Raw genomic sequence first — 17,184 nt, forward strand, 5'->3', positions numbered from 1 at the left:
TATATTATGACGTCATCTTGGGAAATGCTACTTATACTATATAGTTGTATTTGGAATCTATATATATAACCAGATAATAGACCAATTATACAAATGAAAAAGAATGATTCGGTTTTCAACTACTAATAACAATTACAGAACGATAGCTTACAAAAAAAATGTGAAATATATCGAAGATTCAGTTTCACATACTAAGAACGATTACATTAATTTAGCAATAAATTTTTAACTCGCTACTCGAAGATGCAAAAAGATAGTTTCAAAGCTCAAACCGACGTTTACGAGCGAAAGAATGAGATTGATAGCGATCCATACGTTGCTCGAACATCGGTTCTATCTCTATGCTTGAAACAAAGCTCTGTTTCTGCCAATATTAAAGCACAAAATAGATATTGCCAAAGATTGTAACAGCACATGAGAGGCTCTCAAAATACTCAACGGAGCTGGTTTCACTTCTTGTTTCCTAGTGACATTTTGCAAGTGAGATGTCAAACTGACTACTCGTTATCGACCAACGACATTACAGGAATTCCCTTGGTCGAAAAGCTCGAACACTGAACGTGTAACTCCTCCCCAACTTCGAAATTGCTCCTGTTGTCTCCCTGAACAAAGCAAAGAAAATAGTAGAATTGGACAGTGGAACTTTTCAACACTAGAACACAGAAGTAAACCGAAATATAAGGCCTCAAGGAGAAGACGACGATTATGTACCTCGAATTTATACATCCCACGAAGTCCTTCACCTAAATCAAGAACTAAACCACGAGCTCGAATCTGATAAACCTTTGCCCTGACTCGCACTCCAAGTTTCAGATTTCTCGCGGTTATGGGGCTCTTAACATCAACTTCATTGTTACTTGGACCACCATTCTGAGCCAAGGGTTTCAACTTGCGTTCTGATCTAGAATTGGCATTCGATTTTCGAGTATCCTTAAGTTTCACGTTCATATCAGCGGATTTTTTTTCCTCCTCATCACAATCTTCAGCACTTCGAATAAGGATAGATGGAACTGATGAAGTAGAATTTACCTCACTACCTACACTTATGTCCACTGGAGAAGTATTGGATGTAGAATTCGGAGTTTCGTGCAACGTCTTAGATACTTCTCCGACCCGAGAAACTGAATCTAAAGAAGGAACAGAATTTCCATTCTGAGCTTCAGCTTTTGGTCGGGGCATAGTTGCTTTGAGGGACAATTTGATATTACCACGAACATCTTGACCTATGCACACCAAGGAAATCCTCTGACCAACAGAAACAACATCTGAAACTCGGGAGACCTGGATCATAAGAAATGTAAATCTTTTTAAGGAAAAAATAAAATAAAATAAATAGAAGCACGTAACTTAGATTAATTTCATGAGAAAAAAAGTCATAAAAAATGAAGATATTTGGTTGAACTCAGTGCATACTGGATCATGTGACAACTCTGAGATGTGGAGAAGGCCTTGCTGGCCACCATTAAACTCAACAAATGCACCATACTCTTTCACTGAAGTTACAACTCCTTTATACATCCCTCCAATTTCAATCTCACGCCCAAGTGTGAAATCAACCTGTAAAACAATGATCTACCTCAGTTGGCCTGTAAAAGAGTGTCACGAGAAAATTTTGCTAAATTAAGGCACACAAATTTTCCTATACATAGTATAAAGTATAAATAATTATACTGTAGCCTCCTAAAATGTGAAAATAAACATGGAGCACAAGTTAGCCGTAGAGACGAACGTGACGAAGGCATACCCCCATTTTTTTATATATGAAACGTATAAAATTATATTCGGAAAAGGAAAAAGGGGCACCTAAAGGCTACAAGCCAAGGTCTACCAAGAGAGAATCTGTCACAAAAAAGTTGTCAATTCCTAATAATCATGGAAAGGCTGTAATTGCAAAAGAAATCTGTGGTTTGAAGACCAGTAAGAAGTCCAATAATGTATACTATAAACAAAAGAAGCCTATCTATTCCACTTGTTCTCAAAAAAATCAAAGATTTGTTTCCTTCCAAACCAGCCAAAGAGTTGCTCTCCTCGCACAAATCCAAAAGGGAACGTATACCTTTTCTTGTACTTTTTCCATCACAGCTTGATTTTTAGCCAGTATGGTAAGAGTTCCATCACCAACCGATATGCGTGCACCTGAACAATTGTAAGTGTACACGACATGTCAAGAAAACCACGCTGAAGAAGAAACAACCATAATTAAATATTCAAGGAGCATCGAAGCTGAAGTAAAAACAATATCCAGATAGTTCAAGCGGCATTTGCCTTCTGACAAGTGTCCAGACATAAAATGCACTGGTAAAACCAGAAGTTCAGTCATAGAACAGGATATTGCGGACAGAAGCTAAGCATCACATCGTTAACTAACGACACAAGTGAAAGAACTGCTACAATAAAAGAGAGTGCATTATGCTTCATGCAACAACAATCACATCATCAAATATAATTATTGGCGCAATGCTTTTGTTTGCACTTACAAGAAAAAATAAAAAAGACTCGACTTCTAGAACTATACAGAGATGCCATTTTGATCTAAATTCCATTACATGGAAGACACTGAAATAACATCATTTGAGATGATGAACCTTGAAGCAATAAACTAAATAAAATCAGAAGTTCACAAATTCGAAGTATACCTGTTTCCTCTTCAATTTTTTTCTTCGAAGCACCAAGAGGTCCAATTAAGCGACGAAGAGCATCATTAGTGTACTTTAAGATAACTGCAATGGGTTACATTGACCAAGTGCCTTTATTAGGCTTTAAGTAATATATAGTAGTCAACAAAAAGAAATTTCAATTTATAATTCCCACCTAATCGAGGAGAGTTTTTATCATCCTTAATACGTGGTGCATTAATCTCACGCTCCATGTGCTCTAGTATTTGCAGGCGACCTTTGCGTGCATGCTCTAGGGACTCGCATATTATGTCCAATGGAATTCCAGCAGGTTTTATGTCCAACTGAATTGCTGTAATTCCTTTTCGTGTGCCAGCTATTTTGAAGTCCATATCCCCCAGATGATCTTCAAGTCCCTACAAACTCACAAATCAAATTAATAGACGCCAAAAAGTTATTTATTTATTTATTTTTTTTTTTTGTATTTTTATTTTATTTTATGAATAACCTAACTTTCATTGAGAAAAAAATGAAAGAACACAAGAACATATAAGGGCACACAAAAGGAGGCAACCTAAAGGAAAGGTCTCCTATCAAACCAAAAAAGGCATGACCCTACTACATTTAGTTGCCAAGAAAACATGTAGAATATTAAATCTAAAGTAGATAGAAACCATGAATTCAACTCATTCCCTATAAGCTTTTTATTATACTCATGACCCATATTGACCACTAGGTCAACCCATGGTAGTGGGAATACTAGTTTTGTCTAATAAATGAAAGGTATGTTTCATGTTGTTAAGAACTTGGCTGATTGTTCATAACCAAAATTTTCCTTAGACAAAAAGATTATTTGAAGTCCACAACCTTTTCTTCCTTCAAGATTCTATAGGAAGGCCAATCTGCATTAATAAAGGCAAGAATTTTGGGACCTAACAGAATTTCACATGCCTTTAAATTATTTTTTTTTTGGATGAGTCGAGATGTGACCAAGCAGGCCTGCACTTAAAAAAAAGGTAGTATTGCATCCTGATATTACAACCTTGTTATGACATTGTGAAAATGTAGGCTACGGCCTTATTGTGGCACATGGAACCTGAAAGAAATTAAAGGATCTTTGAAGATAAGTCTTCCTCTTTTGAGTTTTTTATTTTGTAGAAATGTACAGCCTACCACAGTTACAACCTTTCCATGATCCTTAACAACTGGACAGCATTCCTATAAATTTTGTGAGAGGCAGTTCTCTCCACCCCTAGCCCCTAGTCTGTCCATTCCTTTCTTAATGTCATTTTGTTTCTTATCTAAAAAAAGTATTACAACCTAAAATCCACCAATCAAATCCACCACATATTTCTGAAGTGTCCTTCAAAGAAATCCAACGCAATTAGAGTTAATTACAAAAGGAGTATGATTTCTGAACTTGCTTTCTAAAGACACCCGCAAAGAGACATAAGATTTAGCTAGCTCAAATACTTCCCTCCAAACTTTCTTGCCCATTAAAAAGTGTGTTCATTTGCCACCAAATACACTAAAGAATTGATTTCACAGAGGAAATCCAAAGCTTCCCTGCTTTTCTTTTGAAAGGAATACCACAGAGCATAACATCTTCCAATGCACATTGAAAGTTAGAAGATTAAAAAACAAATGTAGGAGAGAACACCATAGCTCCTTCCTGTAAGAGTAAGGAGAATGAAACAATAAAGGATTGAAATCATAACAAGTTCCAAGCAAAGACATTACCACCATGGATTCAAAGCTATCAACAAACTACCGTTCTTTTAACAATCTATTCTTCTCTCCGATCTCCTCTCAATTCATTATCTATAGCAACTCTCAGCCAGTAACTAACTACCTACTAGCTAGGTAGCTATGTCTAATTGCTAATACTATAACAGCTGGTACTAAAGACCCCGTGTCCCTCCTGATGTATCATGTATGCACTTTGTATCAGTGATCAAGAGGATACATCAATCTTCAAATAGAAAAAGAATGAAGCCAAAAGTTGACCTTGACCCAAAGAGCAAAACCAGGGAGAGCAAGCAAAAATCTTACTAGTATATCAGTCAAGATACGGTAATCTATAATTGCACCAGTTGTTGGATCAGTTTCACTGATAAGACCCACTGAAACACCAGCCACATGTGCATTTATCGGAATGCCAGCATCCATCAATGCCATGCTACCTGCAAAAACAAGGTCCTATTAATCACATGAAATCCTAATACATCATCTCAAATTAATATAACTATTGAAGATTTATTATGACAAAATGAAGACCGTATATGTGAAAGTAATCTAAGTTTATCAAATAGATTCAACCGGGAAAGAAGAATTTCATTAACTTGAGCAGCATTTTAAATGGAAGGGTCCGATTATTGAATCAGAAATTGAGGATACAAGCAAATCATTACAATTTGCGACTACAACAAATCGTATAGACAATACATAACATTTTATTTCAACCAAAGAAGGTTGTACCTAGGGGCAGGAGGAAGAGAGAACCCCTCTATACAATCTTCGTTTCTTATTAAAAAATGATTAAAAATTAGAAAGCCAACCAAAGAATGTTAAAGCTCTACACAAAAATATTAATTCATAGCCTTCGAATGCAAGATTAAATAGTACCTCCACAAACAGTTGCCATTGACGTAGAACCGTCTGAGGCCATGACTTCTGAAGTTACACGAACAGTATATGGAAATTCATCTTCAGAAGGCAACACAGCAAGCAAAGCTTTCTCGGCAAGGGTCCCTACCAAAAAATACTTTTTAATTAAATAAAGATCTTCATTAAGTAATTCTAGAGTACTAGATACTGTAGATGATGGTCTACATCCGGACTTCCCACATTTCCTCTCCTCACCCCATATATCTGCATTCAAAACCTCTCTACAGCTTATCATAACCAAAAACTAAATGTAAATTAAAAATTAAATTTGAATTAAGAGCCCAAGGATTTATTAAGTTTTGCTCCTTATCAACGATTTTCCAGATACTTTACATTTTACCTTTACCAACCTGAAAACAAAAGCAAGAGTAAATGAGAGATTGATTCTTTCTCACGATAAAAACTTAAATTTTGCTCCTTATCACAGGAGGAGGAAGCTAAAGGTTTTCTCTGAAAATGTTGAAGTTGACAACTACCTTATGTGAAAGAGAACCTTTATTTCCCAATGGAAACCTTAGATGCCAAATAGAACCCAACACCTTATGCCTATGACCTAATCACCCAATTTAGTTTACATATTGAATAATATGAAGAAAAAGATAAATCATTTACCATGGCCAACTTCACGTCTATTTAAACCACCTCGTTTCCCCACTTCATTTATTGAAAACGGGGGGAAGCTATAATGAAGCATAAACCGTTTTGTTGGTGGACCAACGAGGGAATCCAAGCGCTGAGCTTCTCCCGGTGCTCCAAGTGTTACAGTACACAGAACCTGTACGGGAGTTAATCAGAAGTGTTCTTTTTTTTTTTTCTTTTTTTGTTGAGAATTGGAAGTTAAAAGTAACATGTAACAAAGAATTCTGATACTTAAAGAACTGCCCAATTTTGAAAGAACTAGCCAAAAAACTACTGAAAGAACTGCCTTAGCTGACCTGTGTATCTCCTCGAGAAAAAATTGATGACCCATGTAGTATAGGTAAATATCTGGATTCACAATACAACGGCCTAACTTCATCAAGACGTCTACCATCAACTCTAAGTCCTTCAGCAATAATCCTTCTGCGAACAACCTAATATTTCATAAATTTAACAAATTGTCAAACTTCTTAGAGAGAATAAGGATGAATATATTCAAAACTTTATGACCAAATAAAAAAATCATGTGCCTCGTACTTCATTTGAAAACCAGGTCCCCATCCAGTTACGTTTATCCCAAAATCAAAATCCATTCAGAGAAAGCCACATTTGTGGAAATAGTGATTTGGATAGATAGACAAATTACATGGATTTCACTGAATTGTCCAACTTTGAAATATATGGAGACAGTAAGCTTCAAATCGACATTTTAAAGATAATAATATGATGTCAAAATTTTATAATAATCGAAAATTATTTTAAAAAAGAATTTACAGAAAAATATAATGTATTATTAACTAAAAGAAACTCAAGCATTTCTCACCTACTATGACTCAAATTCCAATTTTGCATAATATGAAAAAGAGAAACATCTTTCAAATGTTTATAATTGTATTGTCATATGCATACCTTTTTCCTGACACTGTCTACTGCTTTTGGCAAAACCTTCAAGCCTTCTTCATCGCATTCTTCTTCAAACACTTTCTTTACATCTTTTGTGATCTTATCTAAGGCTTCTCCACGTTCAAACTAAATATAAGAAAAAAAAAATTAAAACTATATAATTAGTGATTATAAAAATAATTAAATCAAACATTCATCTTGAAAATAATTAGTAAATACCTTGCCATAAGAGTGGTCAGTGAAAACAGCTTCAATAGGGGCTTCGGCCAACTTGGTAACTTTTTCCATTGTACTCTCCGACAACATGGACAACTTGTATTCCTTCTTCAGCTTTCCAGCTTTAGCAGCCAGTCTGATTTGAGGTTCAAGAAACTTAACTGCCTAAAATATCGAAGTCGGTGATATTAGTATAATAAACAATCAGTACAAAAAGTCTTAATGAATTAGGATAAATCCTCATCACTCACTTCAGGATGCGCCAACCTCAATCCAGCTTCAAGGTCTTTTTCAGTGATTTCACGTGCTTGGACATCAATCATCAAAGTTTTCTCCCTTGTACAGGCATATACTAAGTTGAGATCGCTCAAGTTAAGCTGCATTATATCCAAAGGTAATACACTCATAAATAGAAGAAATCTGACTACACGGTCTTTATGTTGGTGAACACATAACAGTTAACTACTTTGTCATTTCCATAGTTTTTGGCCCAAACTGCACTGAACTAGTGTTTTCTATAATGTGAGTGAATTCAATTGCAATAGCACTCTCAAGCTGTTTTTATGAAGCACACAATAGGGAAATACTAATAAATATTTTATGTATGCAAGAACATAGGATGATCATTAATGATATAATTAAAAATTAAAGAAATGTGATTTTTTTTTTTCAAGGAGAGTGTTTAATAGGCTTTTACGCAACTTATTTTAATGTTTCTTTTTATTAAAAATAAAAAATAAATAAGAAGAATTTTTTGCAGAGCATGGCTGTGTCTCCTTGGGGAATTGGGGGAATGAAGGGCCTAGAAGCGCCTCATAGAAACACTGAACTGAACCACATGCTAAGACCACAGAAAAGTATGACCTTAGATATTATATCATAAAATGTTTGAACCAAAAGGGTCCATTATAAGAAAAAAGTAGTATGTTTTATCTCAAGACTGGCACAGGAATGGAAGGGTTGCATGGGAGAGTCTCAATACAAGATAACTGTTAAGGTGAGAATTCACAATATTAAAAAGGAATCTACATAAGAATCCAGAAACCAATTAGTACTATTAAACAGAATTAAATTATCAAAGTCGTGGAGAAGCAAAATTTAATTCTTAGCTTCATGATGGAGAGTGGTGGAAGAAAAACTGGATCAGAAGTAAAACTTCGCTGTTTTAAAAAAAAAAAACCAATTTGGTATACTTGCAAGTTCAGAGAAAAGAAAACAATCACGCAACCAAAAAAAACACAAATGGACACAACTTTGTTTGTATGCATGCAAAAAATATAACGAGGGTGGAGGGCGCAGTCAAGCACCACTGTGATTACCTCATCCATAGTCGGGTTGACAACAAACTGCCCATCAACCCTTCCTATACGAATCACTCCAATGGGGCCACCCCAGGGTATATCTGATAACATGAGAGCAGCGGATGTTGCATTAGCTGCCATAACACCTGGATCTTGTTTACCATCGGAAGAAAGAACGCTGGCCATTACCTTTGATTAGGGAACATACGTTAAAGTCATTAAGACAAAATGGGTCACACAAGAGGCATGCCAAAGATCGTAACATGTGATAATTAACCGAAGTAGTATTACGAACATAAGAACCTAAACTCAAAATACATACCTGGACCTCATGGTAAAATCCAGCGGGAAATAATGGCCTAATCGGACGATCTATAATGCGACCACATAAAAGTTCACGCTCTTTAGGAGCCCCCTCTCTCCTCATGAATGTACTTGGAATCACACCTTGTGCAAATTGCTTCTCTTGATAATCCACCTAAAAAGATGAAATAAATCCTCAAAACCTTCCTCCATTACACACAAACTAGTAATGGCGTAGGAAGAATATATGATGCAACCAAACACCCAATAACGTAGATTAAAAGAACGGAATATCATCAAAAGGAAAATGTGGCCAAATAGAGATTGTGCACTTCTTTCTAATGGACTGCAGCACCAGCAGTCCAGCAAGTGTTCATTTCCTCGGTACGAGCCAGTGCCACAAATATGATTAGAAATTATAATTGATACTCCAGACCATAAGGATCCTCAAATCCCCACTTCTCCAGATTATAAAATCGAAAAAGCCAAACGGAAACGTGAAGAAAACAAAATCTTGCACTGAAAAAAAGTTTCCAATACAACATTATAATCCGTGCTTGTGATGCTCACTTCGGGAATAAGTGGCTATAATCAATTATCTCTGTTTCTCATCCACCTACCGATCATGAAATGCTCAACAATTTCTTCAAATAAATCAATACAGTAATTCAAAAAAAAGAAAAAAACTGAAGAACAAACATACCGTGAGAGGCAAAAAATCAGAAGAAACAGCGTCCCCCTTAGCAGAGGTAACGGTGGACAAAACCTTAGTCTCCTCCATGCCCAAAACCGCGGCGCCATTAGCAAACCGAGCGATCTTCCCAGTTTCCAACGTAATCAAGCGCGATCCAATCTCGAATTCTTCTTTGAAAGATTCGAGAACCTTGGTCCGTGCTACGGTTGTATCAGTGGGATCAAGCTGCTGCTGAGATTGAGAAGCGAAGCCCATGCGGCCGCAACAAACGGTGCGAAAGCCGAGGCTCCGCCAAGTTAGGAAGTGTGGAATGGCGGAGAAAAGGGGATGCGCTTTGGAAGCCATGGACGCCATGGCAACTCACAGCTGTGAGCTTGGAGGTGAGTTCTAAGGGTTTAGGGTTTAGGGTTTTAAGAGTTTTGGCGCGAGGGTGAGCGCGTTATAGTGCCATAGAGGAGTGTAGAGGTTTAAAACAAACCCACTTCCTCCCTAATTCCTTGTGAAAAAAAAAATTAAAAAAAAAAAATAGAGAAATTATTTTAAATGGTAAAAAATATATATATATATATGTATATTCCTGAGTAGTGAATAAATTTATTTGAAGAATCGGCGGGGAGCACCTCAGTATATGATCGCACGCAGTAACTTGGAGTCCTATTACACCTAAGACCAACTTCAATTCACCAAACTAAGGGTCATCTCGTGTAGTGATTGTGGACTCGTACAAGGATATTGAGTAGACGTTTGATGTATCAGACACGACCCTATCTTTCGGAGCATGCATTCTCATCCATGTCGCAATTGATTCGGTAAGCTACGTGTCCGGTGCATGGAGAACTGCCTTCGGTCTCCCAAACGGACTTACTTACTCGTGGCAACCTTCCAACCGCCCAACGACCTATAAAACTAGTTACTACTCCCACCGAGGCTAGGAAGTAAGCCCCACAACTTAAAAGCGGTGAAAAACAAATAGAATTTACTACAAAAACCGGCTAACAAGGGTATTCCTGCGTATGAGAACATAGTAATGGAGAAGGTAATACCCGAAATAGGATTCATTTTGGCTAGAGCGCCTCTCTAGAGGTGTTGATGCAAAAAATATATATGATTTAAGTTGAAAACAATGTTATAAGAAATATTTTTGCAACTTAAATCACGTTTAAGTTGAAAACAATGTTATATACAACTTAAATCACGTTTAAGTTGAAAACAATGTTAAAACAATGTTATAAGAACAATGTTATAACAATGTTAAATCACGTTTACGAAGCCAAAAATCGACTTAAATCACGTTTAAAAGAAATATTTTAGACTACGTGAGCGAGAAAATACATTGAAAACAATGTTATAAGCCAAAAGCTAATAAACAACGACTTTGATAGCATACAACCTAAGTAGAAAGAATTGACAACTAGTCACATCCCCTATAGTAGACATAAGTAAAGGAGGTTTGGAATTGACATGCAACCCTAAACAACATATCTTAGACAAACATGACCAAAATATTGGTTTCGAACAAGCATGACAACACATCCAGTCAGTTCATAAACCTAAATGTATAATTTCATTGTTTTATACTAAAAAAGGAAAAAAAATAGAATTAAAAGGTCACTGTCAGTACATATACACTTGAAGTCCAATTACAGTTCATAACATGTTTGTATTTGAATTCAAAACAACTCCCCTCCAACCCTCCTCAAAGATTAATAAAATAATAGTAATAATAATAATAAGGCCTGATTGATCAAATATCAGAGGATTCAGGCACACACTAACACAACTCAGAATATGTTTGCATGCCCTTACTCAATCTTGTCGGATCATGCCCTCCTCGTCTTCTTCTCGAGGATATGGCCGAGTACTCTTTTCGTATCCTCCACCGTTCACCTTCACTGGAGACCGTTCACGTTCGCGTTCTCGTACTGCAGGAGCCCGGTTGAAACGGTTAGGACTTCGGCTTCGGCTTCGACTTCGGCCTAGGCTCCAGTTTGCAGAGCCATTCTTACTACCATTGTCATTTCCCCGAGGTGGAATGTTACGATTGTGAAAACCTCGTGGAGGACTCCGACTGCGAGCACGGTTGTATCCAACATCAGACCTGTCACGAAAAAATGAACCCATTAAAACATCACCAGGACCTTCTTTAGACTTCCCCTGATGTACTCAAAACAATTTAGTACCTCTCACGTGAGTCAAAGCCACCACCTCGTTCGGGCTTGGCAGAAGAAAAGAAAGACGATCCACGCCCACCTCGCCCACCAGAACTCGAAAAATTGCGCCCACCACGACCCCCGTCAGAGCCAGAACCCCAACGCCTAAACTTGGCCATTCCATAACTTCGAGAAGCCATATCTCGAAGTTGCGATGGGACTTGCTGGTTAGCTCCCTCCAAAATTTTAATCAGATCTGAAGCATACTTAGCGTCCTGCTCGCCGAAGAATGTGTAAGCAATACCAGTAGCACCTGCTCTTCCGGTTCGACCAATCCTATGGACATAATCCTCCACTCCGGTCGGGAAGTCATAGTTGATAACAACCCTGTAATGAAGTACGCAACCGAGATACAATCATATGATGCATAGAACCAGTTCGGCTATTGATTATAGAAAGCCTAAGTTATAATTCATTTTGGAATCAACCTAAAAAATATATATACACATGAATTTTCTTTGAAAATAAACTAAATACATCAATGCAAACCTGATGTCTTTAATGTCCAATCCCCGAGCTGCAACATCAGTAGCTACGAGTATGGGAGTCCTCCCAGTGCGAAATTGACCGAGAACGTGATCTCTCTCGCCTTGGGATTTGTCTCCATGGATTGCAGCAGCTCCGAACTGGCGAGTAAGGTTACGAGCAAGTTGATCACACATTTTTTTTGTAGAACAAAAAACTATTATTTTAGATCCTGGTTCTTGAGATCTCAATATCTGCTCCAATCGTCTATGCTTCTCCAAAGGCGCTAATGCCTCAATATGCTACAATGTAGAACAAGGAAATATATATGTCAAGATTCTCAAATTTTAGCCAATTCGAGCACAAATACCCACAAATTATATTTAAAAAACATTTGAAAAACCTAATAATAAAGCAGTTTCGTCTATAATAAGTCGACTAATAGAAAGCTGTTCCCAAATATTGAAACCAGGTACAGTTAAGTTCATACCTGAGTGATTGCCTTGTTGGCAACAAGCTCATCGACATTACCGATGTTGACTTGAATAGGATTAACAAGTAGATCTGACGCGATTTTTCGAACTTCTTTTGGCCAAGTAGCTGTGTACATTAGGGTCTGCCGGCGAGCAGGAACCTCCTTTACGATCTTTCTTATCTGGGGTTCGAATCCCATATCCAGCATTCGGTCAGCCTCGTCTAGTACAAGATAAGAAACCTGATGGAGACTGATTCTCCTCATCTCAAGAATATCATTCAAACGACCAGGAGTTGCAACTACAATATCTACTCCACGGTCAATATCCCTCAATTGTGGACCCTTCGGTGCTCCTCCATATATACACTTCAAATCACAAGTAAGAGAATATGAGTAATTTGCGTCCAAAAAAGAGGGATCTAATATTATTAATACCATTACAGCATGCTTAGCAGTTACAAACTGATAAGAGAGGAGTAAAAAAGAAGCTAAAGACAAACAAGATCATGGGGTGCTTCTAGAACCAGGTCTACAGGAAATGCATCAAACAAATTGCAGCATGTTCGTGTTCCAAAGTGTTCCTCCAAATATTTAACATTGTATTGCTTATCATTGAAGAGATTCGAAAAGCATGTCATTACTATAAAATCATTTTTTCTGGAGAAAGCACTTAATTAAAGCCAATTCAGTGCACTGCACATCAATATGTACGATACGTTCTAGGCATGAAATTAGCAAGCATGAAAACCAGGAGAAAATGGATAAACTAGCAACAATTTAGAGATGGAATGACAAAGCTCCAATCAAACTCAATAAACAAAAATTCATATTAGAACAAACACATACCGCACATGAGATTTTGGATGACCTCGCAAATTTCACAGCTTCATCTTGAATCTGTGTTGCCAGCTCCCTTGTTGGCGACAACACCAAAACAGTGGGACCTAGCTTAGGATCATTTCGAATGCGCTTGAGATGAATAAAACCTGGTATTAAGTACCCAAGAGTTTTCCCTGAGCCAGTTTTAGCAATAGCTACGATATCCCTACTTTGAAGAGCAATTGGCCATGACTGCGCTTGAATTGGAGTTGGAGCAGAGAACCCTGCATTATGTACCTGGAAAAGTCACCCCTACTAAGATGAGGAGGCTTCAAAATATCTGGTTGGTTTTCATTTTTCGATTTTTAGAAGAATACACTAACTCCAGAAGAAGCATCATCCCCCATGTGCATGCGGCAAATGATTGCTGATTGCAAGCAGCAGAAGGAGGAGGCCTCTTCTTTCGTATGAACTTAGTGGAAGACTGAATCATCACCAACGGCAGTCCCGGCTGCAAATATGGGTGATTCGGAAAGCCCTTCCCACAAATTGGTCCACCATAAAAGGGCACGCCAAATTAAAGCCCCCAAACAAAGAGGGCACCACAGCGTACGACATTAGCTCCTCCCAGGAGCAAATATCGCACCTGCGACAAAAAAAGTACAGGTGACGAAAAAAATTAACATGACCCCAGTAACCACTTAACTTTGAGCAGAAATATTTGTTTTAGATGGCTGAACATTCCTACTGAATTGTCAGCTGTGAATACTCTACAAAGATTTATCAACAAAGGCATAGAGCAAAGTGGAAAGTACCTCCCTAAGAATCTCAGGTGGGAAACCAGTGGCTTCAAATGATGTAAATGGCAGCGGCACATTATCTCCCTATGAAAATAATTAACAGAACAGTTAATTTTACTCAAATAACTAATACATGAACATCAAGAAATTTGCTTATGTTAACAAGGATAGATGGTCCAGATAATATCAACAATTTTTTTTTTTTTTTAAAAAAAAAAAAGCCGAAAAATCTAATCAGCTCTAAGAAAAGATAAGTACAAAATTTTAGTGGCTACTTTAAAAGACTTTGAAATTAGCATTCACCGAAAAAGTTATTTCATGTCGTTGACGATAAGCCTCGGCGGATAAACCACTTCCTGCATCTGATGGTCTATGCACTTTCAACTGTGTTGCTCCATGCCCAGTACTAGGGGTTCCATTTGAGGTACCGTTTGAATGAAACGTTTCACCCCTTGCTACCTGAAGTAAAATTGGGTCACATCAATCATATGATTTAATACATAATATTCATTACACATTCACATCTAATAGGCTTGCCTGAATTTGTTTTGAGTTAAAGAGAAAAAATGACATCCAAAATCATTCCAAGAAATGAGTTGAGCAGAACTTTTCAAGTCTTCAAATTTACAAACTTCACTTGATTTATTGAATAATAATAATCAACCATACAAAGATATTCTAAGGACATTAGTATGCAAGTTGGAATAAGAATACAGAAGGAAAAAAAAAAAAAAAAAAAAAAAAAAAAAAAAAAAAAAAAAAAAAAAAAANCACTGTGAGGCCAATTTCCCATAGAAATTTCATTTTGATACCAAGAGAAGGAAGCCCAAGGAAAAAAATTAAACAAAACAAAAATAAAAGAGTTGGTCCTAGTGGCCACAAAATTTTCAGTACCAGAAGGATCATGGAGGAAGAAGATTCTAACAAATTAATATTTTCTTTTTAATAAAATAAAAAAGAGAACTAATATTGGACTCTACCTCGTGTTTTGGTGCCTCATGGACACTTCGTCCGTACTTTTCATTATTTTCATTGAAATTGTTATAATAAGAATGGCCTGAGGCTTGCTTTTGAATTTGAACCGAAGAACTAATAGACACTACTGATGAATTCAGGGGAGCAGCAGGCACAGGTCTCTCGTATTGGGTGGCATTAGTTTCTGGATTCCAAAAGTAAAGATACCCAGTCTTCCCATCAACTAAACCTTTCCATGGTTTGGGGAGGGTTGGATCCTCTGGTGCATATCGTGGTTCAACAGAGACAGCAGTTGCAGTGGCCGCCATAACAAGGAAACGGAAAATATAACTCAAAGACTGAAAAGAAAAAGGCAAAGAATAAGTTGAGAAAACCGTACAAACTTCATACATATAGACAACTATGAAAATTTACTTTGTTCATAACTATGCACATTAATAATACCAAACCACAACTACCAACAAAAAAAAAAAAACTTGCTTGCCGAACTATTGGAGAACTTTTGAACTAACTGTAAGATTACAAGAGTTCGAATAATCACCATCGGCCTCCATAACCAACAATCACTATGTTTCCAGAGGATATAACCATCGAGTTTGCAAAATCAAACATACTGTTCTCCCGATGGCAATTCAGAACAGAAAAACTTTTTTCTTAAAAAAAAAAAAAAAAAACCTAGAAAAGGCTCAATCCTTAATCCGAGTTAATGCACAAAAGAAAACACAGGGAGAACCAAAAAGATTCGAAATCAACCTGTCTCGGGGCCTCAGCCAAGCCCTAAAACGGGTTGAGGCTTGAAAAGAGAAATCTAATCACATGAAAACCTACAGAACATGCCAAATTCTAGAATTGAAGACGAAATGAACACAAGACGGATACAAGGCCTAAAATTCTCCAGAACTCATTACAAGTGAACAACAAAACAGCACATGCAACATGATTCATCCCTTCCACGAGACTCAACAAATGAACTTCCCGAACAAAAAACCCCAGAAAAAAAAACGCAACCCTAAACCATCAAAACAGCACCAAGAAGGAAGCGAAAACCGCTAGATCTGCGAATTAAGAAAAGAAATTCGGGAATAATGGATCATTACCTAAGAAATACGAGGCCGGGTGGATGAAAACGAATCTAAATAACGAAGAGATAGCGATGCGTTATCGCTCTCTCTCTCTCTCTACCACGCTTCCAATGACACAGAAGCGTAGAGAGACGGGAGAACCAAAATTGGGGAATCGACTGCTATTTATAGAAACCGGACGTCTGGCAGCAGCCACCGCGTTCACTCTAACCATGGTTAAGCTATTCTCAACTCTGGTTGCTTCAAAGTTAAAAATATTTTATTTTTATTAATTTGACAAAATCCACCGATCTCGCTCCTTACCAAAAAACTCGTTAATAAAAGAATATACGTGGTTTCACGATTCTCAAATTCTTCCTCCATCGTACGAGAGGACCGAGGAGGACACACCTCTAGTGTACCAGTTACCGTGCCTACGGTAAACGCTGGGTAGTCAAGCACGAGATTCTAATAGCGTATGAGGAAAGAGTGGCTTGTGCATCTTTTCTTCTTTTAGACAAGTCTAGTAGTCTCTCGTAAGGAATTGTTATAGCAAGCACGAGCGGGAATAAACAATGACTTAAGTTTCGTTCTTGAGTTCGAGCAGAAGTAACATTCCGATCTTAAAAAAAGCCAAAAACCGTCTTTATTTTAAAATATCTTCAAAATTTTAACACCCGAATTCTTTGAAAATTTTCAATAAAATCTCTACTATTAAAAAAGTAAAAAAAAAAAAAACCTATAAAATTTTAAATATATCATTAATGCTCCTAAATTTAAAAAAAAAAAAAAAAAAAAAAAAAAAAAAAANAAACATAAAAAAATAAAAAAATAAAAAAAAAATAAAAAAAAATAAAAAAATTAGCGACCATCTAAAGTAAGACAAAAACACTGTTTGAGATAGAAAGTAAGACGAAAACATTTGTTTGAGATTTGAATCCTTCTGCAAGTAAGATTGCTCAAGTCGAGCCCGAGTGATTGTAACGTAATCTTAAAATAAATAAATAGTCCTAAATTACATCCAATCCAAAACTTGCAACC

At 37.0% G+C, this 17,184-nt stretch overlaps 2 protein-coding genes across 2 annotated transcripts; both read right to left on the reverse strand.

Annotated features, from left to right (window-relative positions):
• Positions 1-88: 88 nt before the first annotated feature.
• On the reverse strand, positions 89-9,786 carry LOC111793458 (polyribonucleotide nucleotidyltransferase 2, mitochondrial). Its single transcript, XM_023675349.1, has 16 exons — positions 9,348-9,786; positions 8,664-8,819; positions 8,360-8,530; positions 7,292-7,417; positions 7,044-7,205; positions 6,831-6,950; positions 6,218-6,355; positions 5,895-6,057; positions 5,241-5,366; positions 4,668-4,798; positions 2,812-3,031; positions 2,637-2,720; positions 2,057-2,136; positions 1,414-1,557; positions 712-1,281; positions 89-602 (listed from the first exon to the last, which is right to left on the reverse strand). The coding sequence occupies exons 1-16, from the start codon at positions 9,690-9,692 to the stop codon at positions 498-500; spliced, it is 2,841 nt and encodes a 946-aa protein (XP_023531117.1). The 5' UTR covers positions 9,693-9,786; the 3' UTR covers positions 89-497.
• Positions 9,787-10,913: 1,127 nt separating this feature from the next.
• Positions 10,914-16,319, reverse strand: LOC111793068 (DEAD-box ATP-dependent RNA helicase 14). The gene is made up of 9 exons (XM_023674779.1): positions 16,180-16,319; positions 15,088-15,420; positions 14,411-14,566; positions 14,123-14,191; positions 13,335-13,604; positions 12,504-12,854; positions 12,038-12,315; positions 11,519-11,875; positions 10,914-11,436 (listed from the first exon to the last, which is right to left on the reverse strand). Exons 2-9 carry the CDS (start codon positions 15,388-15,390, stop codon positions 11,145-11,147), a joined length of 2,076 nt encoding a protein of 691 aa, XP_023530547.1. The 5' UTR covers positions 15,391-15,420; positions 16,180-16,319; the 3' UTR covers positions 10,914-11,144.
• Between the last annotated feature and the right edge of the window lie 865 nt (positions 16,320-17,184).

Source organism: Cucurbita pepo, chromosome LG04, assembly GCF_002806865.2.
Source record: "Cucurbita pepo subsp. pepo cultivar mu-cu-16 chromosome LG04, ASM280686v2, whole genome shotgun sequence".
NCBI lineage: Eukaryota > Viridiplantae > Streptophyta > Magnoliopsida > Cucurbitales > Cucurbitaceae > Cucurbita > Cucurbita pepo.